At 45.2% G+C, this 27,871-nt stretch overlaps 2 protein-coding genes across 10 annotated transcripts in view; one reads left to right on the top strand and one right to left on the bottom strand.

The window, feature by feature from the left end:
• The window catches only part of LOC120900403 (potassium voltage-gated channel protein Shaw), a 57,622-nt gene extending 39,423 nt beyond the window's left edge, over positions 1-18,199 (top strand). For 6 of the 9 annotated variants that reach the window (XM_040307351.1, XM_040307356.1, XM_040307350.1 and 3 more), the window contains one exon: positions 15,674-18,199. In XM_040307351.1, the coding sequence (XP_040163285.1) occupies positions 15,674-16,113 (440 nt within the window). In that variant the 3' untranslated portion in view covers positions 16,114-18,199. Of the gene's footprint in view, positions 1-11,063; positions 11,167-15,673 lie in introns of those variants that run through there. The other 3 variants (XM_040307358.1, XR_005739198.1, XM_040307357.1) reach the window with 3 other exon arrangements.
• Positions 18,200-20,652: 2,453 nt separating this feature from the next.
• LOC120900404 lies at positions 20,653-27,389 on the bottom strand. Its single transcript, XM_040307359.1, has 4 exons — positions 26,300-27,389; positions 22,571-22,720; positions 22,336-22,499; positions 20,653-22,273 (listed from the first exon to the last, which is right to left on the bottom strand). Exons 1-4 carry the CDS (start codon positions 26,712-26,714, stop codon positions 21,140-21,142), a joined length of 1,863 nt encoding a protein of 620 aa, XP_040163293.1. The 5' UTR covers positions 26,715-27,389; the 3' UTR covers positions 20,653-21,139.
• Positions 27,390-27,871: the final 482 nt, after the last annotated feature.

The raw sequence follows: 27,871 nt of genomic DNA, 5'->3' as shown, positions 1-27,871 counted from the left end.
CATACCGTACCGTGTTTTTCATTGATTTCATCCAACCAAATCAAGCTCCACTCAAACGCTGTTCAATCTAAATGTTTTGCTATCCCCAACACTCAGATCCTTCCTCCCAGCAACGCGGCTGCAACGCTTAGTCCCCATGCAATAGTTTTCCGTACGTCTGTAGAAAAAGATCGCCCATAACCGGTTCGAATCAATGGCGCTGCTACTACCACCCACCGCCTTTCTTCTTCGAGAGCGTGCTGCTAACGAGCGCCTGATGGTGGTGGCTGCACCCGCTGCTCCGATTGTAGTTCCGCCTTTTTATGTGTCACATTCACCCCCTTCGAGCACGTGGCGTGTGTTTCAATAAACCGATCTAACCGAGACGACGATCTCGTGCAGCGAGTGAGAGAGAGAGAGCGAGAGAGCGAGCATGTGCTCGAAAGAAATCAACGGAAAGAACCAGTCCATGTGGAAATTGATGAACGTTTGTTCGGCCAGCTGGATAATATTATCGACTGTTTGAGTGCTTTCGAGATGTTTTTCGGGCGGAGTGCAATCGTTGAATTGGAACGTTAAAACTTTTACCCATTTTTGCAGGCAAACCGAATGACTACAAAACTAAATTGAATGCTAGTTTCAATGCTCGCGAAATGATCCTTAATTCTAGACGACATGCCAGGTGTTGGCGAGTTCTTATTTCAAACTGTTTTCAATACTACAAAAATTCCACCACCATTTATACGCCATAAAGACTAAATTGAATGTGCCGCCTTTTTTCCATTATATGCGCTCCAAAAATGAGCATCACACTCCCCTGAGCCCGAGGCAAGCGAAAACAATTTCATTCTTAAGCCCTTTCAATATATGCACAGACCCGGTATACAAACTCATCGGACCTTTATGACTTTGCCGCAGCGCCCGCTGCAGTGGTCGTAAAGCAGGACACACAAAAGGCAAACAGGCCACGCCGGGCCAGTGCCCCCCTCGTCGCTCTTTTGCAGATTCCCGGGTGATAAAATTCGCTTTCTCGAATAGCAACAGCAGCAGCATGCCACATACACACACAAAAAAAGCGCTTGACAATCAGTCTCCCCTCACGGCGGCTGCAGCGAACGAATAGCTCGTGTGTCTCATGCACGAAAAGCTTCAGCACCATCGTCACGGCACGCAGAAATGACACACAGAGGGAGCCATACAAAAAACTACCCCCTGGTACACTAACAGGCGAGGTGTGAAGAATAAAGCGCTGCGGTTGGTTGATTTCACTTTTTTCCTGCATTTTTTTCCCCGCCATCCTACAAATGGAAGAAGAAAAAAAAACATTCATCGCCAAAAACCGTTCGTTTGCGTTTGCAAAAAGTGTGATGCGGGGATGGAGCGCTGCATGACTTTTGCCGCGTACAATGTTAATCCCGCCACTATTACGAGCGCCGGCACCGGCAGTGCGAGTGCTACTACATCCGGAGCCTACATTCAGGCGCGCGTGTTGAGTTGCTGGAGTTGCCACTGGCACTGCCTGCACCACAATCGAAACCGGAACCGGAAATGAAATGCCGAAAAAGTGCCGAAAAAAAGGACCCGCACGAAATGCATGCGCCCGAGAAGGCTGCTGGTGCGACCGAACGTACAACGGTGTCGATGATTGTTGTCCGTATATTTTGCATAAGCTTAGGCTGATTGCTTTGTAGCGGCGGCACGGTGCATGTATCCACTTCGGTGCGCTGGCAAACGATCTCTCGAGCCACGAGCCTTCAAGCGTGTTGTTAGCTACAATTTGAAGCAACAATAGTGTGCAACAACAGCCACACACACACAGCCGAGCCGAGGATTATAGTTTGTCACCGTAATTTGTGCTTGCTCACGGCGCTCAAACATACGTTGGAGCGTACGCGCGGGCCTTCTGGTTTGTTTGTCAAACCCTGCTCGATGGTTCTTGAGGGCGCATTCGGGCAACATGTTTCCCAAACACGACGGGTCCATCGGGTAAACACGGCAACAACCCTTCCCAAAGGTGGCGCACAAAACGGTGTTGCTCTATGAATGGTGCAAAATTAGGTGCCCATTCATGCCACAGAGTCTTTAATGTTAAACAAACCTTCCCCGCCTGGAGGAGACTGATTGCAATCCAGCTAATGCTCTGGAAATAGATTCAAATTCCCTGTCTGAAAAAGAAGACTTCTTTTTCACCCGCCTTTGAACAAAAGGTTTTTTTTCTTGTGTGTTTATTTTCGGGCGAAAAGAAAAGCGAACCCTTTGTTCACTTGGGTAGCATCCCCGTAGGCCACTGCTTCATCACAATCGAATGCCAATTTCCTAACAATCGGAAACCATTCCAACCGGAACACCGGAACACTGTTTGAACAAACCCAAACGCACGCTCCGGTGTTGGTATTTTCCACTCTACGCCCAGGTGAGGCAAATGCCACCTTTATCCTATTACGAGCATTGTGTGGTGAGGTTTTGAGGGTTTCTCCTGCATCACGAGGCTCACCCGAAAAGCCAAAAGTCAGTGTGTGTGTGTGTTTCTGTGGCTTTTGTGTTGTTTGGCTTTTACAGTTTCTTTTTCCGGTTTTATTTGGTCCTTCTGTTACTGTTGAGATTTTTTACAATCTTTTCCTGTTAATTGGCCTGTTCTTTATCTCGTTGAGATTCATTCTTTGATTCTTTTCATATCATTTTATCTGTTTGATTTCAATATTGAAGGCTAATTATATATTTTTTATGTTTGTATTTTGTTTGTAGTTTGTTTGTTATAGATTATTCATTTAACTTTTTCATAGATTGTCTGATTTTCTACTGTTTTTTGTTTTGAAATTTTGATTATCATCTCTTTCACATTTTCTCTTATCTTCTTACGATTTTCTTCACTTAAGTTCTTCCTTTCATCATTCAACGATTCAGCCTCTTGCGATTGACACTTACAACTTTATGCAATCCACTTGTTTCACTTAGTCCAATTTCGCACAAACCATTGCTAACCGCCCAGCCGAACCAAACCATGTAATGGGATAGAATCGGTTCCGAATTTCGCTTCATTATTTGCCCTAACTTTGCCCAATTTTATTTTCTCGCCTACATTCGCTTGGTCGTTTTGTCCCGCCAAGACCCGGTCCTGTCCTCCGTTGCCACAGCAAACTCACCCATCTGTGCGGAGAGAAACCGTAATGCCAAGGGCAAATAAACTCGTCTCGTAAAAAGTAACCATGTTCGTACAAGTGTCACATCGCTTACCCATATCACGGAATTGGCGATAAACGGATGGCGAAACTATTTTTGGACAACTTTTTCCGGCGCTCCAGGGGAAAGGTTGGCGCTTGGAGTTTCACTTGCCCCGATCGTACATGAAGACGACGGTACGTCGTTATTGAATTAGTATCCATTCCACCACAGTCTACCACGCCTCCAACGCGCGTCTCATTGGCCGGGTGTACGGCCCAACGCGCAGGGATACAGATTGCCCACCAGTCCTGGGAAAATGATTGCTCCTTTCCTCTCTCCCTCTCTCCCCACTCCCGCTTTTGGAGCTCGATCTGCCCACCAACCATCTCCGCACAGGAGAACGGCAGTTAACGAAGTTATGCGCTCTGCTGGAAACTCAATCAACACGCACGTCAAACTGATATGGGTGAGTTGCCCTCTCCCCCCACCCGAAGTGCCACGGCGAAAAGGAACCGCCATGCGACAGTTTTCTTTGGCGCTACCTTTGCCATGCGTGTGCCATGTCGCCTTGCTGACGTTTGAATGCTTAGTTGCCACACGCGCGAGAAGGTTGAATAGTTTATTCTATTCATTTTTCCGGATCGCTTTCCGCTCGCCTTTGTTGATATTGTTTTGGCCGGCTGCTCCTGCTCCGCTTCACTGCCCGCCAATGAATATTCATGAGGTCAGACATCACATCTTCACGGTCGAAATGCTGCGGCCTGTCATGGTCAAAGGTCACCGGGAGGGGTCCAGCATTTGCTGCTACAGTCGACGGCAGTAATCCCCCCCGCAGGGTAGGATGCTGGTGGTGGTGCATTACTTTTTCACTGCACCATCCAGCAAATCAAACAAACGTTAGGGAAAACTTTATTGTCCGCTCGCTCCGTGCGCGCGTTGGCCACGAGGCGCGTTAATGGTGCGACGTTAAATGATGCTTCATGTTCTCGATTTTTCTGCGCTTCTCGCGTCTTTGATACTTTTGGATAAGTTTTTCTCTTCCTACGCGTTCCTATCTACGTGAGTCATGCAAAGCAATGTGTTTTTTGTCCAGTGTTTTAGTATCATTTTTCTTACTTGAACTTTGCTTCTGGAAAATATTTGCTTTATTCTTTTTGTTACTATAATATAGTCTAGGTAACATTCTCTAAAACAATAATATATTCCAAAAATATTTTCGTTTCACTGTTCTCGTAAGATTGTCTGTGTAAGGTGTCTTCAGTTTTACTCAAACATGTCTATCAAAATAGATTGAACCATAAATCAGTATTAATAAAACAATCATTTAACGACTATTTTATGCTTTCATTATTTTAAAAAGCCCATTTTCCTTACTGCCGCTGAAACACTTTCCAAGCTGTCAAGAGAATGACTTGTTCGTGCGTGTTTCGCACGCAATTATCTGACGAACGGTGTCAACAATTTTGCAACCATGTAGCCTTACGATGATGGCTCACTTTTGCCTCGATATAAGTTCAGAGAAAGTATTTTCATCAGCGATTCATAAACATTTTCCCCTGTGCTTGCTCTCTCCTCCTAGCAAGGATCCTCCTCCTTCATCCAATGATCGATATTCTACTCGCAAACGTCTCGCATAACAACAAAGTACACGCCTCCTCCTCCTCGCTCCCAACCGGTGTTTGCAACAAAAAGCTCTTTGTCAACAGTCATGAAATCGCTGCTAAAACAAACTGCACGTGACAAACACGGGATACTGGTCTTTGGCCCGTGCTTCCCAACCTCTCCCACCCACCGGCAAAGGATCGCACGAAGTTGTCTCGTGGGAGTTTAAATTATATTTACAGGCCGTGCCTAGCATTTATAACGAACGACACAGCACAGCTGCGTTCGGTTCCCATCCCGTGCCGAGCGCCCGAAGAGAAACAAAAACTCGAGATAAACGTTTAATCGTCCTTCCAATGAAACTAACTGTCCACCACTGTGCGCCTTTCTGCGTGCGGTGGAAAGCACTTCTTATTTATACAGTCGAAAATAAGATATTCGAGGACATTTTTTTCTGTTGCTGCTGCTGGTTCGTTCTGGTCCGTGCCAATTTAACTTTCAACCAGCTGGAATACCGAACAGGTGTCCCGATTGTTATGTAAATCAGGACAACACCGAGAACATCGCAAAGCAAATCCTTCCCCGTGTAGCACCTGTACGCACCCATTGTTACCTTCGCGTCTTGTTGAGTTTTTCCTTGTTTCCGTGCTTGAACATATGAAAATTTAAATCATTTTTTATACTGCTCCTTGTCCCGCATATAGATGGGGCTGCTACTCGTGGGCGGTATGTACGACGTAGGTTCAATTGTTCGCCGGCACGAATTAAACGATCGCATAAAGGAATAAGTGCAGCCCCCATCGCGCCAATTATCGGTAATTGATGGCTTTACTCGTACCGATTATCGACCTTCCTTGTGGGATTGAACCAACCGATGCAATCAACCCCGTTCTCGATTTATGAGGCAGTTTTATTCGATGAGGTTATTGATTTTTTCCTTCACTCAGGAGAGCGAGACTCATAAAAAAACTCCACATACGGAGAAAAATAGGAAAAAAGAACAAATCAACTCAAAAATGCTTTTAAATTGCTCCCAACAGAAAATGGGCCTATAAACGCTCTTCGCTATCGCCTACATGTATGCAATCGGTGTATATAAACTAGATTACTTGATAATCGCGTCTATCAAAAGGCAAATAAACTGCATTGCATACCTTCAGGCGCACAAAACACATCTTGCATTTCATAGCATTTCATAATTTAAATCCTTCCTTTGCTGAATGATTATCCTTTCCGTAAACGCTTAAACGCCCTAAAGTATGCAATCCTAATGACATCAGCGCAACCATTTAGATCACCCGCTTAATTTATCGATACTCGCCTGTCATTATGTTCGATTAAAGCTCCTAACCGCGTCACTAATCGCCGCTAATATGCACTACGGATCAAACCGGGCGAGGGGTGGTAGTTTTATGTGCCCATTTTCCCAGCCCAGCGAAAACGGATGCAATTATTCACGCTGATGGCGCACTCTTCTCTCTTTTTTGCATGCCAACCCGCCATCCATCTCAGCGATCAAATGCGAATTTGGATCGTTTTGCCACGCGGGCTACACAATAACACCGAAAAACATGAGTGCTTAGTGGGTTGGTTGTTTTCGCTGTGCCACTCCGCAACAATCCTCCCTCATGAAGGCTCACCGAACACGTCTAGCGTTCGGGGTCATAAATATACCGCAAATGGGTTTAACCTTCCGCATGATATTTGTGCAAAAAACTAATATCGGGTGGCTACCGTGGGTCGGAAATTATTGCCACTAAGATCGACACTATATTTCATCGCATCGTTCGACATGGCGATATAATATGAAGCTCTCGTGCACAGTGTGTGGTAGAAATAAATGTTCCTCTTTTTTGCCTTGTTTCACTAGCTGCAGCTCCACGGCTGGGAAGCTTTTTTCAATATAAACACATCCGTAACATATGCTAGATACAAACATATCATATCACCACCATCGCCACCGATCGGTCCGATGGAAAGATTCAATACTACGCGTGTTTGTAAATCATGTCACGTACCGGAAGCTTATTCAGCTACAGCACCAATGTGTGTTGTTTCACACACACACATATTCCGACTGTTTTAAAACACCTCGGTGAGTGTTAAAACGGAAATAAAACACACACTCACACCGGCGCATGGGAAAACCTCATAACATATTTAAGCACTCCGAGCACTTCCGGATCGATCGTGTCCTGGAGGTTTGGGCGTGGGGTCTAAATTTCACGTACGAGCGTGCGAGTAATTTATATCGATTCGTAGCATTGCACTTTCACGTACCTCGCCCAAGCAAATACTTCCGCATTATGAGCACACAAGTGCAATATATATATATGTACTGCGAGCGGGCGATTTATTATTCGCATAGCTTGCTGGGCTGGACGTAGACCAACTCGATGATCACGCTTACGGAATAAATTTCCTGGAACTGTCTAGGGGTCGTTAAAATTAATAACAGAAAAAAACTCCAACTTCACTGTCGGAGGTATTTATTTTGCAAAGGCTGCTCTCCCCTGCTTTACTTTCCATGGTTATGTAAAACAACAAAAACTGCTCCACTTCTAGACCATTAAAAGAATCAACCCAAACTCCATTACTTCGCTCAGCCAGGTGAAAAAACTCCCATTTTATTCCCTCTCCCGCTTCCGCTGCCTTCTACAGACGTTTCCGAATACGTTTACGAAGTTTATCGACTCCCCTTTCCTACCCAAACCCCCTCCCAACCCATCACCTCTTATCTACAACCGTCCAAACCGTGAGCAAAGTCATAATCCTTTGCCGAACCGAATGTCTAGCCGAAAAACTTTTAACGCGCCTAATTGAGCACCCAAGTACCCTTTTCGCAGTACTTACGCAGAGGTTATTTGTGATGCGACAATCGGATCGTTAAATTGAGACCCGTCGCTCTGGAAGCGACGGGCACTCAACTGCTTCTCCTCTTTTTCGTTCTCTCGCTCTTTGCATCAACCTAATGGATCGTAAAATTTTCGAACTGAAAAATTGAAAAATCAAATATAATTGTGCTAACCCGGGCACGTGGCTGAGAAGTTCAACATGCTGTGTAAACGAACGAACGTCTTTAAGCTTCTCTTGCCCATTCACGACGATATTATTCACCCCAGCACAGCACAGGCTTCGGCGATTTAAATCGATGATGGTTTCCATCCTAATCCGTTTTCATCCATCCATCCATTCACGAGGCTTACCGGACCGTTCATGCCGCCGATTTGTTGTGTGGGAGTTTTGATGACTTTCCTTAATCCCCTTCTTTCGCATCCCATAAACGCTTCCACCTGAGCAGCGTTTAGCTTCCGCAAGCCCGCAAATGCTGCTGCCGCTTTAAAACTAAGCCCACCGGAAAGCGATTGCCCACCCTCGGCACAAATTTATGATCATTATTTATGATGTTTGCCTAGTTTTGCCCAAACGGCAGCACACCGGTCAACACCACGCGTCGCGTCGATCCATCAACGGCAGCAGCAGCAGCACGCGCCCCCTATAAATCATTTGCAATTTGTCAACCTTCTCAACCGGCGCACCGTTTTTAATGTGACCCACGGTGCGTCAACACGGCTCGGCACGGCCAGCAAATAAATTATCTTTCGATTCATTCTAAATTCAAATTAAAACTCATCCCGGAGAGGCCCGTAGCGAAGGGGGAGGTCCTGCTGCTTTTAATTTCGGGATGTTTGGGATTGCAACATTCGTGGTGCGTGGTGTTTGGGGAAAAGGGTTCGTGTTTCGTGAGGAAAGCTATAAATAATCAACTAATTTTGAAACATTTTTGTCAACTCTGCATAAATATGACGTGGGCGTATCCAGGGGAAACGATTGGTCAGATGAATTTTGATGTGTTTCCCATGCTGAAAGCAGTTGATAGAAGCTAATCAAACATCGGGCGCTTGTGTATGATTTATTTGACCGAATAAAGTGTTGATCTATGTTCGTGTAGACTAATACTGAACTATTAAACTAAAATGAAACGAATGTTACGTGCTTTTAAAGATAGAATGATACCTGGATCTGAGAATTAGGTATTAAATCAAGGACATAGCAGACCGATGAGTAAATTCACCAAGAACCTGTCCAAGGAGCTCCAATGCATAACTGTGGACTTCAGCAAGAAACCAGATGACTTCCTTTCAACACCCTTGTACCATTCTTAAAGCGTACATAAGTACATAACTTTGATTACCCATTTTCCACTATTTATTGTGTCTCCTAATCCTTTTCCCAAATCTCAGAATCTCAATAACTTTGCTCGATCATTGCGTCTAGTGAAGAAAACCTGCGTTACACGCTTCCTTACTTTATCGCCCGTCCCAAGCCAATCCAATAAATCCACCTTAACCGCTTATGATTCTCATCCCCAAAATAGCATACTGTGCTTGTATTATTGTCCTCCTGGGACTCCATCCAAAAACCTAATATGTACCAGCCACTACTGCGTCCATTGCACGTTATGATAAGAAAACCTTTCCTTGCTGCATCGGTGCACCACCCAGAAGCGAACCGCTGCACCCCGTCCTAAGAAAGGCTACGATTATTTATTATCTTACATCGGGGATAGGTACCGGAACACATGAAACACGACGCAAAAGCAAGCCAACTGGAGCAAACCTTGGGTTGTCCTAGTTCCAGTTATTTCCCTTGAGCGTACGGTGTCTTCTCCCGTTCCCGCCAGGGGGAGAAAGTTATAAGTGTCTTTTTCGCTGCCCACTGATAGACACACACACACACACATAAGACACCAAAAATTCACCCGAGAGTTCCGGTACCGCTGCCAATAAAGTTCAATCCCCCCCCCCCCAGGCCGCTAGATACGACCGTGCTCCTGTGTCTGTGTCTGAGAAAACATCACAGTACATCTTTACTGCTTCCCAGCTCCCCTGGCGGGAATTGGCACAAGATACACTGACTTTTCAACGGTCCGTGGTCGTCTTTTCGCTGCTGGGATATTGGGGATGTACTATTCCGGCCCTCTGTGGTGACCGAAATTCGTCTCCGCTAACCCCATTCTCGCTCCTAAACGTTCTGTGCTGTGGTTCTGATGAAAGAATAAATTCATATCAAATCAGATACCCATGCCAACTACAGACCCAGACAGCAGGGTTGCGGGAGCGCAAGAAAGCATAGTTGATTCAGGAGCTTCTGACATCTTCGAGCCAAAAATGAACAGCACACACACACAGCCCGAGAAGCTCGTATCCTAATCCCGAGCCCGGGTTTAGAGCGGGATGAACGGGAATGAAAATTTATACCACAAACTACCTTCCTCAAACACGTTCCCGTCCGTGGTGTCTTTCAAATCAAAACCGGCTTGCGTTACGGAAATGGTTTCTATAACGATGTTAAGCTGTGTCTTTGGAGATACGCTCCTTCCACTCGCATTCTGCAACCCCCAAAACCCTAACGATCAGTTTTATCTGTTTGATTTTCTCGTCTCTTCATTCCATTCTGCTACGCCTGCCTCCATCATCATCCTCATCCTACTGTCAGCCATCACCGAAAGGACCTTTGTGTCGTTCTACGAGTGTACGTACGAGTCTTAACAACATGTGTGTGTATGTGTATAATTCTCCACTCCTTTTTCCTATCTCACCGCACCATTGATGCGTTCGTTAATGCAATACAACCAATTTTCTGTTTCCTCTTTCGCTTTCGAGCACACCAAAACGAGCCGAAAATCCATCAAAACGTTGGACAGCCGTTTGCCACCACTGCACACTACATTAACGCATTTGTGCTCTCTTCGTTCACCTACTTTTATTTTACGAATGGTTTTATTGTTTCAACCTTTTCTTCCGTCATCATCATGGCGGCTTCTAGGACGGGGCAATCGAGTTCGCAAAGCACGTCGATCGATGTCAACTTTTGTGTTGTGTCTGTGTCTTTCTCCTTTTCTACCCTTTTTATCATCCCTTTTCCATCAATCTTCACAGTCGACACCGTTCCCGGGCGTATTCTCTTCATAGTCCTCATCTGACGTCATACTGGTGTCTCGTGATTCCCTCCTGCAATCCAATATAAAACATTAAAAAGTATAAAACCAAGCACTAAAAACTAAACCCGCTGGATCGCGTTGGTGGGCATCCCCTGTAGGGATTTCTCATAAAAGTGTTTCATATCCTGTTCGGTTCCCCGCTCCATCGTCCTCCGTCGCATTCCACGGTCCAATCAAGCGGGAAAACGCTTCCATTTCCATTGCCAGATCACCAGCACCCCCTCCCCGGGAGCAGTGGATCGCCTTCATCTGATCGTTGCTGTGCCTTCTCGCTTTCTTTCTCACTCTCCCTCTCTATCTATCTCTCTCTTCACAGAGCAAACGAAACGGCGCATCTCGAACGCCATGAATCTGGTCAAAGTCAACACGAAGCTCTCGAGAGACTAGAAGCAAAACCAAGAGTAAGCCAGTAGAGAAGCGAAAACCGTGAATCAAATCCAAACAAACAAACAAAAAGAAAAGAAGCGCTTCCCCCTCATCTCAGGAGAGTAGCGTAATAAAAACCGGGAAATGCAAACGTAAATTTCGCCCACCGGGTATTTTGGTGAAAACCTCCCTCAAAGATGTAACATACAAATTAACTAAAATTGATTAACTGCAACTTTGTTTGGCATTGGTTGGAGCTCAAACGGGGACACATTTTCACGCTGCGCAAATCGGTGTGTGTCTATTTGTACAAATGTGTTAAAATGCCATCCACACCGAGCCCCTTGGGGGTCACAGCCAATTCACCTTCCGGGAAGGTACAGCGTGTCATTTCCGCTTTCTCTGACGTGTTTTTCTGTCCCGTGTATTTGTTTGCTATTACCCTCATTATTGATCTCGTTTCCATCTTGACGGGATATACGTTTGTTTTGATTTGTTTCCTGCTTCCTGGAATGTCCTCTGTACTGAATATATTCTTTCCCGTTATTGCTCCTGTTGTCTCCCATCCATACGGCCCTGTGTTTGTACTGAGCATCTTCAAAACCCCAATCTCCGTTCCAGCAATCTCTGTAGCTGTTGTGTGTGTGTTGTGTCATGTCCGTTTGTATTGTAAGCATATTGTTCGTTTATGAAGTTTGTTCCCGTCTCACCACCTCCAAAGGACCTATTTTTTGGTGAATGATTCCTCGTTAGCTCTCGTTGCGTAAAGCGTTCTATACTAGTGTGTGAGTTGTTCAAGGGTACAAGACAATGCATTCGTTCGTAGAACATTATAATCTCCAACTTTTAAAATTCCTTGTGTCCTCTTTCTCTCTCAGTAGCATATAGATAATGCCACCAGCAAGTTAACAAGCTCCTTTCTTATCTAGCAATTTATTAACCAGAACAATAGCATCATCACTTTCCAACTTTTCAGCTTTCTAACGACCAACAAAACTTTCCCTTTTCCTTTCACTGTTACGTTTGCAACACTTGGCTGATTATCCGTTGATTTATTGACACCAGCAGCAGTAACAACACGACCCCGCCAAGTAACCACGAAACGCACCGATAGCACGCTACACCATGCTACTACCATCACCAAAACCGAACTTTTTGACGTGTGTTGTGTGATTTATTGGATTTTCAGGGGGAGGGGATAAACTTTTTTTACATACAGCTCCTAAGAGACATTTAAAATAAGGCACCACTATTATCATGCAGTGAAGTGAACAGCGTTCGTGCGGATAGTTGTATGGAGATGATCACTGCACTGTTGGGAAAGGAGTGGTCACAAATACTAATAAAATCCGCATATAAAACGCTTTTAGTAAGAATTGAAAATATGTATAAAATGTGTTGAATGTCCTTAAAGTCTTTTCAAAATAAATAGATTAATAATTGCAAACAATTTTGACCACCTTCACTAGCACCATTACTCCAGTGTGGCTTGTCAGCAATGATAGCATCGTTACACGTCACTAAAAAAGAAACTATCCCCTTTGTTGCACCACGAATAGAACCTCAATCCACCTTTTTTTTTGTAACACAACAAAGACACATCCTGACACTGCCTTCGTTGCTGTATTGCAACTTCCCCGATGGCCCTTGCTAGATCCTTTATCGAACCCGTGAGTGAGTGTTGATTTTTGGAACATTTTTAAAAGCTGCTATCGCTCTCTCTCTCGGAACATGTTCCACGTGTTAGTTCACACGTCGTTGACCAAAAGGTACTGCTTCTTCTCTGCCCGTATAAAACTGCAGGTGCAACGCTAGTCTGGAGCAAGCACAAATTTCCCAAAATAACTAACACTGATTCCAGTACATTCCTTCCAGCATGCCTCATACAGTGGACGGAAGCTAACGCTTTCCAGGACCGATGCTCACCCTTTTTGGCATCGTTTATCACACCGGAGGGTGGGAAAATAAAACAAAAAGCTGGAGCAAAGGGCTATTCACAACTTATTCTGCCACCCATTATATTACAACGGGCAGAGTGGGCATGCTGCGTGTGTATTGGCTGCCACGGGAACAGACCGGTTCAGGTCGCCCGCCACGATACCGATCTTATGAAGCATCGTGCTGCCCTACCGTACCGTGCACTGGAGAGCGATGAATTCCTTCCATCCTTCCAACGTTTGTGTAACATGAATGGGTTGAAATTTTTCTTACCCCAAAGCATGAAAAACCAAACACACAAGCTATTTTTCACCAACCAAAATTTCGTCCACAGGGTTGATAACGCAGCAGATGGAATTTTGCTCCACTGAGCCGTTATGCCCCTAAAAGCGTTGGTTTCTCTTTCACTCAATTGACCCACGTTCTGACCCTGGGCCAACCACTGCCACTAAAGTAAACGGGGGGCGCAAAAAAATGGCTCCCTGTTTCCTTCCCGTGGGGGAACGTTCGCCCTATTTCGGGGCATTTTTCACTTCGAGCCACAACACGATACGATCGCGATATACCGACCCGCGGTGAATGGTACGGGCTTACAAACAAGGCAACCAAATATTGATTCTGCTGATATGTTCGTGTGTATTTTTTTGCTCTCCATGGGGAAAACACGGTACATTCCCATTCCTATGCTCCGTTCCGCAAGTTTCGCGTGTCAATATTGAAGCACAACAAAAACGCGTACCAATTGCCAACACGAATGAAGTGATTCCAATCAGCTGATGCTGGCTGTTTTCTTCTTCCGACAGCATGCTTTTTTTCATCACTGAGCTGCAAACTAAACTGCTCTCTTTCGCATGTTGCAGCGAACCCGCTCGGGGCGGTGCTCAAATCTTTCGTAATTAAATTCATTCACTCTAGCACACACCGAGCGGTAATTTGCATTTCTTGCTCCCAGGGCTTCAAAGGGCAGCAACGAGTGAAGGTCGTGATTGCTTGTTGCTCGGAATTATTCGAGCAATTTTGTCGGGATTTGTGCTTCACGAAACATCACGCCAGATTTCCTGTGATTGATGTTGTAAGATGTTCCACTCTGTTTCCTACCTCGTCAGCCAACGAGTCTTGCGTTAGAAGAATGCCACCGAGACATTCTAACAATAATGAAACTATATTCCTGATTTACTGCGCCTTACAAGCTACCAGCAATACGTTAAGGGATATTATGCATCAAACTGTCGCTGAGTGAGCCTTGGGTCTCAGAATTGTCGTTAATTTTTAATCGTTTTGCATAGATAATCTCCTTCTCTAAAGTGTTATGTTCCAGTAGATTCCACCCCTATGATAGTGACGTTGATATTTATGTGTGTTGGTGTGTCTGTGTGTGTGTGTAACTGATTTCCCTGTATGTGTTTAATGGCAATTGATAGTTTTGATGTTGTCGTCTGACTATATATAAATATAGACATCCATCCTCCTTAGCCTGTAGCAACCTGAGTGTTTCATCCCCACGTAGTCGTAGACGTACAATGTACAGTACACACGATGACACCTTCATTTAGAACCACACGCGTGTGTCAATGGGTTTCTCCTGTTCGTCCTGTATCATCACACCAGCTTCTCACGTTTCCCACATTAACATTCTATTTCGCCTCACCCAGACCTCTTAAGAAAGTCATCACCTTTAAGCACGCGAACAACAATCTCACCTCTCATTTCCATCCGCTGCCACCGTTGCCGGCTGCTGAAAGATTAAAACAAATTATCTCAAATCTCCACCGCCTAAGCTTCATCATAAATTAACCACACGCACTGCCGGCGCCGGTTCGTGCCGTACTAATCATCGTCCTAAATGACTGCTTCGAGCTGCTGGAAGATGGCAGTAACGAAAGCCATTATAAGGCTCCGGCTAGGTCATTCGAAGCGAGATACGGCAGACAACACATTAACGCATCATTTTGCTGTAACGATCTTTCATTTTCGTGGTGTTTCTCGCGCTCCAAAGCCATGCTCAGTGTTTGTGTAGCTATTGTTAGGTAAATTGCATAACTTTGGGCGTTTTGGTGTAGTGTAAACGCCTACAGCTATGCTATTCTCATATCATATCATTCCTTTCTTCATTCAATAGTGGTTAAAAACTGGTCTGTTTTCTTTCACTCATATTCATTCATCTTTGAAATACACTTACTTCTTCATTAAATATGTCAAATCATATAACCATCATGGATATTCACCCTGTTTGTGACCTAAACTTTATTGACGTTTGTGTAGCAACAGTGTTTGATTGCTCCCTTCTCAAGTAGATCCTTATGGTATGGTTGTTCTGAAAACCGAAAGATCCACAGTTGTATCACACTCCTTTCTTAGAGATTCGTTTGATGTTCCGTGTTGGCATCCTACTGTCGGATCGTGTAACTTCTCTATCTCTTCAACCTCACTATCACTCTTACGTGTGTATCTCTACTCTCTCTCTATCTCTCTTCAATCTCTTTCGATGGTTTATGATTGTTTGTAGACATTTCAGGCATGTCGTTAACCTGTCGTTCCTTTCCATATCTTGCCCGTCGCCTCCATTTGAAGCTTCATTTGCACTAATTTCTCTCTTTGCTACTATCAAACCCCTGCCCGCAGGTCCGATCGGGGCGAGCATCGTTGCGATGTGCCCGAAAAACGTGGGCCTGCACACCAATCCAGCCCTCGCGATGTGCAAGCCAACGTTCGAGGTTCGGCCGCCGAGCATCGTACCGACCCCGATGATGCTGGTGCCGCGCGACTCCACCTACAAGCCGACCGTTACCACTCCGACCGCAAACAGTGGCACAGGTGGGTTGACCATTACAGCGCTCGCCAATGCGACCAGCACCAACAACAACAGCACAACGACCGTCAACAACAACAACAGTAAGAACAGCGCCAACAGCAATAACGGCACCGGCGGAAAGACGATCGCCAACAGTAATAGCCAGAGCAGCATCGTTAAAAGCGCCAGCGGACAGCTGGCCAACTCGGTGCTTAAGAGCAATGGCACCACCGCGAAGGAGGCGAACGGCGAGGAGAAAAGTTTTCTCTGAGCGTTCGCGTGCACCGCCCTGCAGCGCCCGAATGTAGGCAACCGCCCAGCACCGCCAACCGAATGCCAAACACTTTGCAAACGCACCCACTCCTTACTAGCAGTAAGCGTTGTAAATATGAATTGTAAACCCCGTTGTATATGATGATACCGTGTCGCCGCCGCCAGATGGATGAGAACCGACTCTCTAGTTCCCCGTACCGTTTCGTACAGTTCGTTCAATAGTGTATGTGTGTTCTTTTTTGTGCGTGTGTGTGTGTGTAACATAATTGTCACTTATTCAGCCAACCGTTTCAATCTTGGGCGCAGTTGGTGCGATAGCTACACTGTCTGTTCGGTGGCCTGTGAAGGAGAAAGGTGGCTCAATTTTCAATTATGCCTTGAGCGCTTGAACCAGGCAATAAACGGCAGCACATACCTTGCAATGATTGCGCATATTTTTAATCGGATATTTGTAAGACAGATGTTTGCCTGGAGAATGTATTTAAATAAACGTGAATATTTTATACTTCATGCTCTCAGCTCGAAAACACGCTAAAGTAAGCTTTGTCATGGTGCTTTTTTCTACCATCCACCTGAGAGTTCTTGTAAAAAAAAAACCAACCAATACGCCAATCGTTCGCTTCTCTGTAAAGGTTTCTATTGAATGGATGACATGTTTGCTCATTTTCATGTTAATTTTTAATCTTATTTTTTAATGCCCCACAAGCACTCCAATTCATTACAAAATCAATTATGTTTAAACTCCATTTACAATTCCGTTTACCACAGTATGTGTTTTAAAAGCTTTGCCTCTAAACTGTATTGTTTGTAAAAGAAACTCTAAACAAAACAAAAAAAAAACAATGAATAAAAGAAAGCAAAACACAGAATCATAAGCATTGAATGTGATAAAAGTAGATATAAAAGCATAAAAAAGGAAAGGCAAATCCTGCGGGTGTGTCGCGAGCGTGTGTATGAGTGTGAAGGCAAAAGTGTGCGACCGTTCGAAATGTAATTTACAACTTTTTGCTAGAACACTATAGGAAATAAATAAACTCATTCACAAAACTTGATCGTCTCTCCCTGCAGCAGAAGCTCAAGTGCGGCGTACTTCAATGCAAATGCATTCAATTAATGTAAATCAAAACAGAGGAGGACAGAGCCGGAAAGGAAAAAAGTAAAGAGAAAAGTAAAACAAATCACAAAACTATCGTTTGCAGATGACGGGAGGAGAAATTATGGAAAGCAAAAGCTGAAACACACAAAAACAACTATTCTCACTTACCGATTCACTGGTTGAGAAAATCTATCAAGCTTAACGTGTAAAAGTGAATATTAACAAATATGCCCAAAGCAAACCAACCCTAGCTACTTGCTGCACTACTTCAAGTAAGCGATAAACGAAAGCAAATAAATATATTCAGAAAATAAAGAAATGAAACACACAAATCTCCCCCAAAGCTCATAAGATAACACTTTACGAGTCGAGAATTAAACGGAACAACAACAACGACAGAAGGCAGACAAACGGGGATTGCTGCAGCAAATCAGGGTCATTTATTGTTTTTTTTTGTTTTATCCTTTATTTTCCCTACTTCCCTCAAGGTAATGTCTGACAGGAGTCAGGAGCACAACAAAAAAAAACACGGAAAATGAATGGAAAATATTATCCCAGCACAAACAAATTCTAGGAAAATGCAATTTTTATTTGATTTTTTGCCCTTTAATCTTTTACCTACTAAGGGAGGGAGCGTACGCGCTTATCCCCCACTGGGGACAATTGTATAATCCGATTTGTACGTTTTCAACCTTGCAGAAAGGGACGGACGCGAACAAAAATAAAGCGCCATGACTTTTGGGGGTTTTGAAAAAGTTGGAAAGAAATCGTGTCTAACTTAACGTGTGCAATAAGTTTATGGCAAACGCGATACCCGCTCCTTAACACTCTGCTCGTGCTGATAGTCACAGGACGTAGGAAATACAAAGGAATGACACTTATCGAGCCGTGGATGGGGACGAATCTATTCACAAAAAAACAAAAGCCCGAAAGGCAAAGCAAATTTCCAAACGAGGGTCACAATAAAAATAATTACCGCAAAAATCTACGTGACAAAGTGTTTGTGTGTTTCATTTGGCATTGTGCATTTTGTTTTGTTTTCCCCGACTGCTCATCTCTTCATCGTGTTTGCTTTTCGGGAAGCACGATAACGCTTCGCACCCTTCCGAAAGGATCACCGCTTTTCACATTTTTCGGCTTTTTCTCGTTTTCGTCACTGAACAAAAAATTGAACAGTCCTTCCAATTTGTGTTGATAAAACCAACCAGTTCGCAGCAACAACACCTGACCTGGTCACCTGGCTCAGTACCGTTCGCCGGGGCTTGTTTTGACCAAAGATTTATGCTCGTTTTTTTTTCAATCGGATGCTTCAATCTGTGCTGTGGCACATTAAAATCGTACTGCAATGAATTGTGCACTCCCTTGCGGCCCCCTGACAAACCTTCTCTGTTCCAATCATCTGAGCAGAAGCACGTTTTGCTGCCACTAAAGAACCGTTGCAATCTTTTCACGGTCGAGGTCGAAGAAGTTTTTTTTTTAATTCGCAATCCCTCTCTCCCTCGCTCTTTCACGTTCCTTGAAAAGCGCAAATCGTACAAGCAGCAGCAGCAGCAGCACCATCTACTCTTGGAGGTAATAAAGTACGAGATTAAAATTTCATTCCGAAACAAGAACACCGTGCGCCACCGCCGTGTGCCGTGTTCGTAATTCTGGATTCCATTCCGAAGCGCGGTCCGACGAGCGGACAGCAGTCGAACAACTAAAGCCCTTGAAAGTGATCCTTCCTATCTGGGGGAGGGGGGCAGAATGCAGAACCAGCAGCAGCAGCCGGAAAGTTCGTGGAAACTACATGGCACAAATTGCAGTCTGCCGTTTGCCTCTCTTTTTTTGCCTACCAAACGAGGAAGGTTATTTTTGCACTCGTCCCACTGCCAGGAAGGCTTGTGCGCCGCATTCATCTGACCGACTGGTGCCCGTCTCAGTTCACCCAGGCTTGTGCAAAAGTACAAAAGTTCATAAAGAAACCATTAAACTCAAGTCAATTGGAGAAAGTTATTCTCATTTGCTAACCCCGTGTGCCGGGCAGTTCCCGAGCTGGACGCATTCCCGCAAACAATCCCATCCAGCTCCGGAGGGAATTAAATCAGAACGAACGATACAACCTACTACCTTTGGGGCTGGCCCGGAGTTTCGGGACCGATGAAGCTTTGCACAACCGAATTTGGGGAACACATTTCAATTTTATTCCCACTGTGATTATGTTTTCGGATGACGAAACGAACAATGGGCACGGAGCTGGGCACCTAGCAAAAGCAATTGAGCAATAACGTCAACGACACGAGTGTACGATTAGTTGTGGGGGGAAATGCAATCAACCAATGCTGGGCCGTTTGAACTTTATGCTTGCCGACAGCCAAGCAAAGGTTAATTAAAACATTTCCCGTTGATATTTCCGTGCTCCGTGATGGTGGTTTCATTTGTTGCAAGTAATTGTTTTCTATGATCTTTGAACTTTCTTTAATGTTTCGTTAAACAACTTCCGTCGGAGGTTCAACGTAAATCGTGATATGTTATTTTTAAATTAAAATATTAAAGAGCAACTCCTACCAGCAAACTCAAGCCCAGCAAAGAGACAAGTTTATCATAACCACAATACCTGTTTTTATTTCTAGCATAAAACCATCTTGATACTGATTTGAACCTTTCAACAAAGGTTACCCTTGTACAGCATAAACAGCTCCACTTTAAATCAGCCAAGGGAATCGTAATTTTCCTTCCCCAATCCAAAAACCACCAGCACGAAATTGGAACCATTCGAAAGCACTCGCACACACACGCACACCCTTGCCAGACTTCCGAATCCTTTATGACAACGGAATGCTCTTAACCTACATAAACTGCCACAATCAATTGTTTCACGCGTCTTTCTTCCCCGACGTGCGGTAACGTGCCAGGTCGCTCACCCCCCGCCCACTCTGGTGGAGGTGAAGTGATAGAAATTATGTTTTACTGCCGTTATCCGTCGCATAAAGCGTGGTTTCCTATTTCTTCTCCACCACCACCCAGCTTGAAGAGTGTTCTTGTCGTCGCGGGTCGTCCCCATAACGAATGGGGACCATATTTCGGCCTACATTAAACGAACAGGGCTCGTAAAAGTAAAGGTGCTCATGCTGTTGTTTCATATTCGATTCGCTCTCACTGTCTCTCTCTCCCTCTCTATTGGAAGCACATTTTCATGGCATTGTTTTATTGCGACGATACGACGATCACGAGATGATTTAACTGTGATGGAAAAGGTCGATCGGAGGGTTATTAAGTCGTAAGATTATGATGTGAAGATTACGGAGGAAAATCCTAATCTTTTGAACCGTAAAGCAGCTCAGGGATAGCGTCGACTAAATATAATACAGCAACAAAAACCGCCTCAAATTATGCAACCCACATACCATTGCGCCGTAAGGTATGCAACACGCATTACACAACTCAATTCTTAGTCGGTTATTACTTTATTTTAGCAAAGCTGTCATCTTTGTTTGTTTATTTCTAAAATAAATTATGGTACAGCCAGTGTCAAGGCTATTGTATGAGCTCCTTCCGATAGGAACTCTGAATATACGTTGAACTAAAACCTCCAGTGCAGGACAGTACATTACTAATCGAGTGGTGCAGTAGTAGAGATCTATTCTATAATGCATTTTCATATTAAGAAGAGTGATGTGATGAAGAATTAATGAAATGCAGTGCAATCGAACCAAGCCAATGTCACATGACGATTTGCACAGTAACCTAATACTTCTCTTCTTGGACGTACCTCTTACAGTCTACACGTGTACTAACCTACATTTTCATCGCACTCGTTCATGGCAAATAAATACATTCAGCACACTCACCACCTAGACTACAGACACACAGCTACAACCTAGTTTTTTTACAGACTTCTCGCTTCTTCTCCTTCCTGTACACATCATGAAACACTCGCTCACACAGTCTATCCCGCACAAGGAATTTGATTGTACCGGATACACGCGCCGATATTATCTTCCGGACTACCTCGATCGATTCCCTCGCCAAAGTGTATTCCGAGCCGAAACGGTGTGACGGACGTCTCCACTCGACACGGTGAAACTCCTGGCGGACACAGTGAGTTACCACAGTGTACCGGTCGGCAGCTGGGTAAATCACCCATCCCTACGCCTATGAAATCCTCCACGATGCACGGTAATGTGATCCGATCGAGACAGTTGATGCCCTCGAACTGACGAGCGTGCCAGTCGGCTCGTGACATTGCCTTACCTTTACGTTTTTTCGGGGCTTTAATATGTTCTTCTTCCTCATCGAAGATACTACGGGAGAAAAACGATGGGAAGAACCCATCAAAGAATCCACCACCGCCACCTCCTGAGCCTTCCTCATCCGCCGCTGGCTCATCGGCGGCGACTTCGGGATCTTCCTCTGCCGGAACTGGTTCATCGGCTGCCGTTTCCAAATCCGCCGCTGGTGCTTCTGGAGATGGTGCTTCCACGACTGGATCTGCAACTGGCGAAGGTTCCACTGGGATATCGGCCGCCGGGGCAAGAGGATCATCCGCTAACGATGGATCGGAAAACGGTCCAGTTCCGGAGGTTGGTCCCGCCGATCCTCCTGGCGATCCGATGCCTCCTAGTGGGCCTCCTCCTGCTCCTCCAGGTGCTCCCTGTCCGCCCGAACCCGGCAATCCAATCCGAAACGATTGATCATCACACGGTTCGTACGATACGGAGCACATACCCTTCTCTTGCCGAATGCAGGCACGATAGTTTTGGTTCGCTAGATACCGCCCATTCTCCGCGAAGTTAAACGTCTGTATCAGCCCCTCCGATCCGGTGTAGTACTGCATACATCCGCTCGGCGACCGCTGACTGAACGGGATCTGTGACACACGAATCTCCCACAGCCGCTGTGCGAACGACCTGGAAGCAAAGTTCATCTCCAGCTCAATCGGCTCCTCGGCACGGCTTTTCGGGTTCAAATCGTAGTACAGATGTTGGCCCGAGTTTTGTCCACACAGATCAAACGGACTGATGCCTCCAATCAGCCGGAACAGGTCGCCTTCACACACCCCCGTTCGTCGATTCGGCTGACCCTGTGCACGAGAGGTCACTTGGTTATTGATGAGCTTCAATAAAGACGCACGCCATTACATACCAATGCGAAGTGGATGAAATCAAACTTGAGCTGTGAGATGTCGGGATTCATCAGCTTAATCTTAAGCTTGCAGCTGCCCAGATCCTTCGGCACGATGCCGGGGAACGAGGGCGACACAAAGTAGGTAATGTTGTTCACAATCTCCTCGTTACAGGTGGCAACGACTGGGAATGGAGTAATGCCGTTCAAAAGCAAGCAATATTGAGCAACACACGCCACCGCCGTAGATACTTACACACACAGCACACACCGAAGCCGAGTGCACATTGCCCCCGTGCCGTTCCGCCCCCTATGCGGCACTCGTACACGTTCATGCACATGCCCGTCCGGCGACCATCATCCGACAGGCATTCGTCATCGACCGGCACCGGCAGGAAGTTAAGCACTGAAAACGAAGGAAACGCAGAGAGAGAGAGAGGGAGAGAGAAAGAGAGAGAGAGAGAGTCAGAGAGAGAGAGAAGGTATCAAAATCCGGCATCCTTAATGGCGTCGAATGCCTCCAGGGAGAAACTACGGACAGGGAGAAGGACGTGTGTGTTTAACTATTCATGAGCCTTATGAGGGGGTAATGAGGACGTGTTGTCTCGATACGTGGTGTTTGCTCCCGTCCCCCCCGAGTTCTGATCTGTTTTCGGATGGACGAAGCAAACGAACGGGAATGCATCGAGGCTATTTGCTTAGCCGGGGGCGAGGCTGTTTGTATCCTATTTCTGGCTTTCTGGGATGAAAGGTTACATCGAGAGTTCATTTGATGGGCCATTAAAACGTTCCCTCCACTGCTGCTCCAACCTGCCAAAGGTGCATTAAAGCTGCCCGCAGCAGCGTACTGCATTCTTGGAACATTTTAGCATCAAACTTGACCTCACAAATGCTAGTTAGATGATGCTTTCAAAATAAATGATTCCAACAAGCTTGCTCCCCCTCTATCGGTGCTTTAAATCGGCTTTTCTCACCAGCAGAGCCCTTGTGCGCCCGTGCTGAACTTTCAGCAACCCATTTACGATTACTTTAGCTCGCACCATGGATTATTCAGCACCCAATTAACCACGCCGTCTTCTCCACATCCCAAGACGACGACGACGACGACGGCTTCTAACATGCATACCCAAGCGTGTGCAGAGCAAACAAGTGTCTCCAGCCTTCCCTTGTCTCCTATCCTGCTAACTGCTAACCAACCAAACGCCATGTAGGACGTCGTGTCTAGAATGTGAACTTACGCTATCAAGCGTCTCCTATACCTTCAATCCCGACCCGACCCACACCTCAGCACGAAGAAAGCCAGCACAAACTTTGTCCTCCTGCACTGCACTTCTATTCCTGCAGCGTGTACGGTGAACGTGTTTAGCTTGTTCAACAGCTAGTACTACTACCGGCAGCATTACAAAACTCTACTTCTAGGCCCCAGCTCAACCTTCCCCCCGTAGTGCCTCTACCAAACGGCCTTAGGTAGCTTATTTTTGTTATTGTTTTGCCCGGCAACCACACGGCTGCGTTCTTCCAGGGAGCATTACGCCACTGTACAGGGCCGTGGTTCTGGTACGGTCGGTCGGTCGCTCTACCCGTCGGTCGTTTGTTAATTTGGTGTCAGATCTGTTTAACCAACTACCAAAACCTTCTCCTCCCCGTTCCGAACGATCGGCTGCAGGCGCTTGGTGCATCAAGCTCTCGTTCCAGAAACCTCTGCTTCACTTACTTTGTAGTGGTGCATCGCAGAATGGTGCATCGCAGCGCGTGAGTGCACCTCGTGCTCAGGGTGGCCCTGTGTACTTTGAATCGCCTTGTAAGTAATGATTTAACTTCCTGGCTCATTTCAGTTCCTGCTCACAGCAAGATGGCGAAGTGGATTTTAGGAAGCTTTTAGCAAGAGGATTTTGTGTGTGTGTGTGTGTGTGTGTGTGTGTGTGTGTGTGTGTGTGTGTGTGTGTGTGTGTGTGTGTGTGTGTGTGTGTGTGTGTGTGTGCGTTGGAGTGTAATATTCAGCACACTGTTTGTAAAATGGTGTGTTTTAATAAAGGAGATGCACAGATCATTAATCAATGTTAAAAGCATGCAGGCTAATTTTTGAATGCTAACTATATTACGCTCCTTGGCACGTCGATTTATCATGCCTTGCTTTTGGTCAATATCAGAAAAGTTCAACAAGCATTGGTTTCTTCGTGCAAAAACAAATTTGTTTATCGTTTTTTTTTACCAGTTGTGATAGGTGGTAGCTTGCTCGAACGGTAGTTCATGCTGTAATACAGATTAAATTCGCTTTTGTTGAGTTTTTTTGTATTAAGCAATAGGAATCTTGTAAGGTCTTTCATAGTATAATATGCATTCCTATCTGATAAAAGACATACTTCTCTAATTACTTTCCTCAATAAGCTTATAGTTATGCTTCAAATTGTAGTCTACTATGTGAAGAACTTTTGAAATGATCGTCTTTCTTATCTACTTTTAAGGAAAATACTTAACATTTATCCCCCATGAAAATTCCACTTCTAACTCCATTTTGCACTGAAAAATTTGAGAATTTACATTCTCTTTCAATTGTTCAAAACATTGCTCGATATTTTCATTTGGAACATTCCTTTTTAGCAGTGAGATGACTATACTGCTATGGGTAAAATTGAGACTGAGAAAGACTAACCTCTACCAAGGAGTGAGACCATATTCTGTTCTTTTGTCAACGAGGATAACAAACCAGAAGGAACATTTATTGTACTTTTTCAGGATTTACAGGGTTTTCCAGGGGTTCTCATTGTAGTGGGACACTTCCTTGACTCCTTCCTATTGGAAGTGAACTTCGTATGATGGGAATTGGACTCTATGGCACCCTTTTTGGACAGGCTACTTGGGAATTCCTATTAGAATTGTCCAACAAAGGTGCTATAGAGTCCCATTCCCATTACATTAAGTTCATTTCAATTAAGAAAGAGTCAATAAAGCGCCCCACAGCTATGAGAACTCCTGGAAAACCCTATGAATATGTAACCTGTATGTTTTTACTTATGCTTGTATAAATATTATTGGTTGCTTAAGAAATAATCTGAAGGAAAAATGAAATAAAACAAAAACAGCTTTACAGGGTTTCCCACGATTTATTGGTTGGTTCCCACGATTTATTGGTGCGTTCCCACGATTTTTTGGTCATTTCCATAATTTTTGGTAGCAACCCACGATTTATTGGTCGGTTCCCAAATATTATTGGTCGGTTCCCAAATATTATTGGTCGTTTCCCAAATATTATTGGTCGGTATTATATTATATTATATTTGGGAACCGACCAATAATATTTGGGAACCGACCAATAATATTTGGGAACCGACCAATAAATCGTGGGTTGCTACCAAAAAATTATGGGAAATGACCAAAAAATCGTGGGAACGCACCAATAAATCGTGGGAACCAACCAATAAATCGTGGGAAACCCTGTATAGGCATCTTGAGCAACAAGCAGCGCCTAAATGCAACAAAATCAGTAGCATTTAACGAAACAATTATTTCAAAACTATCTAAATCATCATTTCCATTCAATGATCTTCGCTACATTTTCCCTCTACACAGAGACACACAACCAACCTCTAATTTTGCTTTAATTCGTGCCCTTCAACCGACCAGATCCAGAACTTTTGCCACGAAGGTTGCAATCTTCCCCTGCTTTGCTGCTTGCCGCCGGCGGAACAAAACATCGCCTAACCACGCCAATCCGATCCGATGCAATCACACTACAATTATGCTGTTACACGAAACAAGTTCCGAACTGTTGTTACACCTCCCCCGTTGCCCTCCCCCTCTCAATCGAATCCGGTTTGCCCCATCTTGCTCATCCACTTTCCCGTGGGCGGGGGGGCGGGAAGGAGATGTGCTCCTTCCCCACCCTTCCCAGCAAATGACAAACCCCGATGGCTAAGAATTTCACATACACAGCGATTAGCGAAAAACTTTCACCTCCGTTACAAACCCCCCCAACAAACGTTACCTTTCCCGGAGCGTCGTCTTGTGCCGCCCTGCTGCCGGCTGCTTGCGTCACCGTAGAAGGAAGCGACACCGGTCGTTTCGCCGTAGCTGTACCGGCTGCGCCGCACGGAACCGGTTACCGTCCCGTTGCCGTACCGGTTCGTAACTAGGTCAAAGGAATCGCTCGACCTTGCCCCTGACTCCGTGTCCTGCTGGTGGCCCGCTGGCGCTCCCCAAATGTCGTACGTCTTCATCGAGGGCCACGATTTGGCGGACAGGGAAGGTGCGGCCGTGCCGGGGGTGGGTCCTCCTCCCACCGTGAGGCCTACCAGCAGCACAACGAAACCCAGCGGCACCGGTGACCTCAAACCGGTGTGAATCCTTTTTCTTCGCTTACGGGCTCGAGCGGCGGAACGGCTTTCCTGTGCCGTGGTCATGCTGACGATGCAAATTCAAAACGGCTCGTCCACGTTCAAAGTAGGCAATAAATATTGAAGAAGGTTGTAAATCCCTCCACCGCTCCCTCGTCCGTGGTCTATCGTTCTCGTACAGTTGCCCTCGAGGTTGCGGTCGCTTTCAGCGCTGGCCAAATTCCGGTACTGGCATTCTTGGTGGGTTCGAGTCTTTTCGTTCGAGCAGTCGCGTTAACAACACAACACAACAACTTTGGCTTTTGCACATAATAATTAGGAATTATGAGGTCACAAAATGAAATGACACTGCTGAACTTTTTCCACCACTTCCACCAAACACACTCAGCTAAACGAAACTTTTATTAGGTCACAGGGAAATTTAAGCCACCGGCGTTGTCTTCCGTGCGGCATTCGTACGGTTGCTTTTATTCATTGCACTTTTAAATTTCACTCCAAAACACACACACTGGCACACGCTTTGTCTTCTTCGTTTTCCCCGGGTGGTATTAGCACATCAGCTCATAAACAGGAGCTGCTCTTCAATTTGAATCGTTTAGGCATTAATTAGGCTTCACCAGTAGCTTAAATAGCACGAGCTTTTTTTGGTGCTCTTTTAACGACCTTTCCACTCATAAACTTAGGCATTACCGACCTTACTGTGTGTGTGTGTGTGTATATCGCTTTAAAATGTTACCTACAGACACACATACATATGGGAGAGGTTGTTGTTTTTGAATTACCACTAAATAAAACACCGCTGCACACAAACACGCTACCGTGTAGTACCAACGTTTGACCGGCACAATATTACAGCGGGAAAACAATTTTCCCCATACACACACGCACGCGAACCACTGTAACGGTATGCGGCGGATAGCGGCAGCATAAAAATGAATTCATAAATTATACCACAAACAGACACACACACACACATACACAGTGCACACGGTGATGAAATTTTGCTGCCTCCCAAAGTTCTTATCACGGAACCAGCGGCGGCCAGGGTGGATGTAAAGGAGCGGACCAATTTTCAGCTCGTAAATTTTTGGCCCAACCTAACTACTTGGGAAGCATACACACACACACACACCGAGGGTTGTTTATTGTTTTTCTTTGCAAAAGTGTATGGGTGTTATCAGGAAGAGAGCTTTTTTGTTGCGGGGGAAAACGTATTTCATACT

The sequence above is a fragment of the Anopheles arabiensis genome, chromosome 3 (assembly GCF_016920715.1).
Source record: "Anopheles arabiensis isolate DONGOLA chromosome 3, AaraD3, whole genome shotgun sequence".
Taxonomy (NCBI): Eukaryota; Metazoa; Arthropoda; class Insecta; order Diptera; family Culicidae; genus Anopheles; species Anopheles arabiensis.
This window is presented reverse-complemented; position numbering and strand designations above follow the sequence as displayed.

Excerpts from the sequence above, each read along its gene's own strand:
- LOC120900404 (XM_040307359.1), bottom strand. The coding sequence starts at position 26,714 with ATGACCACGGCACAGGAAAGCCGTTCCGCCGCTCGAGCCCGTAAGCGA. Across the intron at positions 22,721-26,299 it reads AAGACGACGCTCCGGGAAAG|TGCTTAACTTCCTGCCGGTG; the intron begins GTAACGTTTGTT and ends CTTCGTTTTCAG. Across the intron at positions 22,500-22,570 it reads CTTCGGTGTGTGCTGTGTGT|TCGTTGCCACCTGTAACGAG; the intron begins GTAAGTATCTAC and ends CTCCATTCCCAG.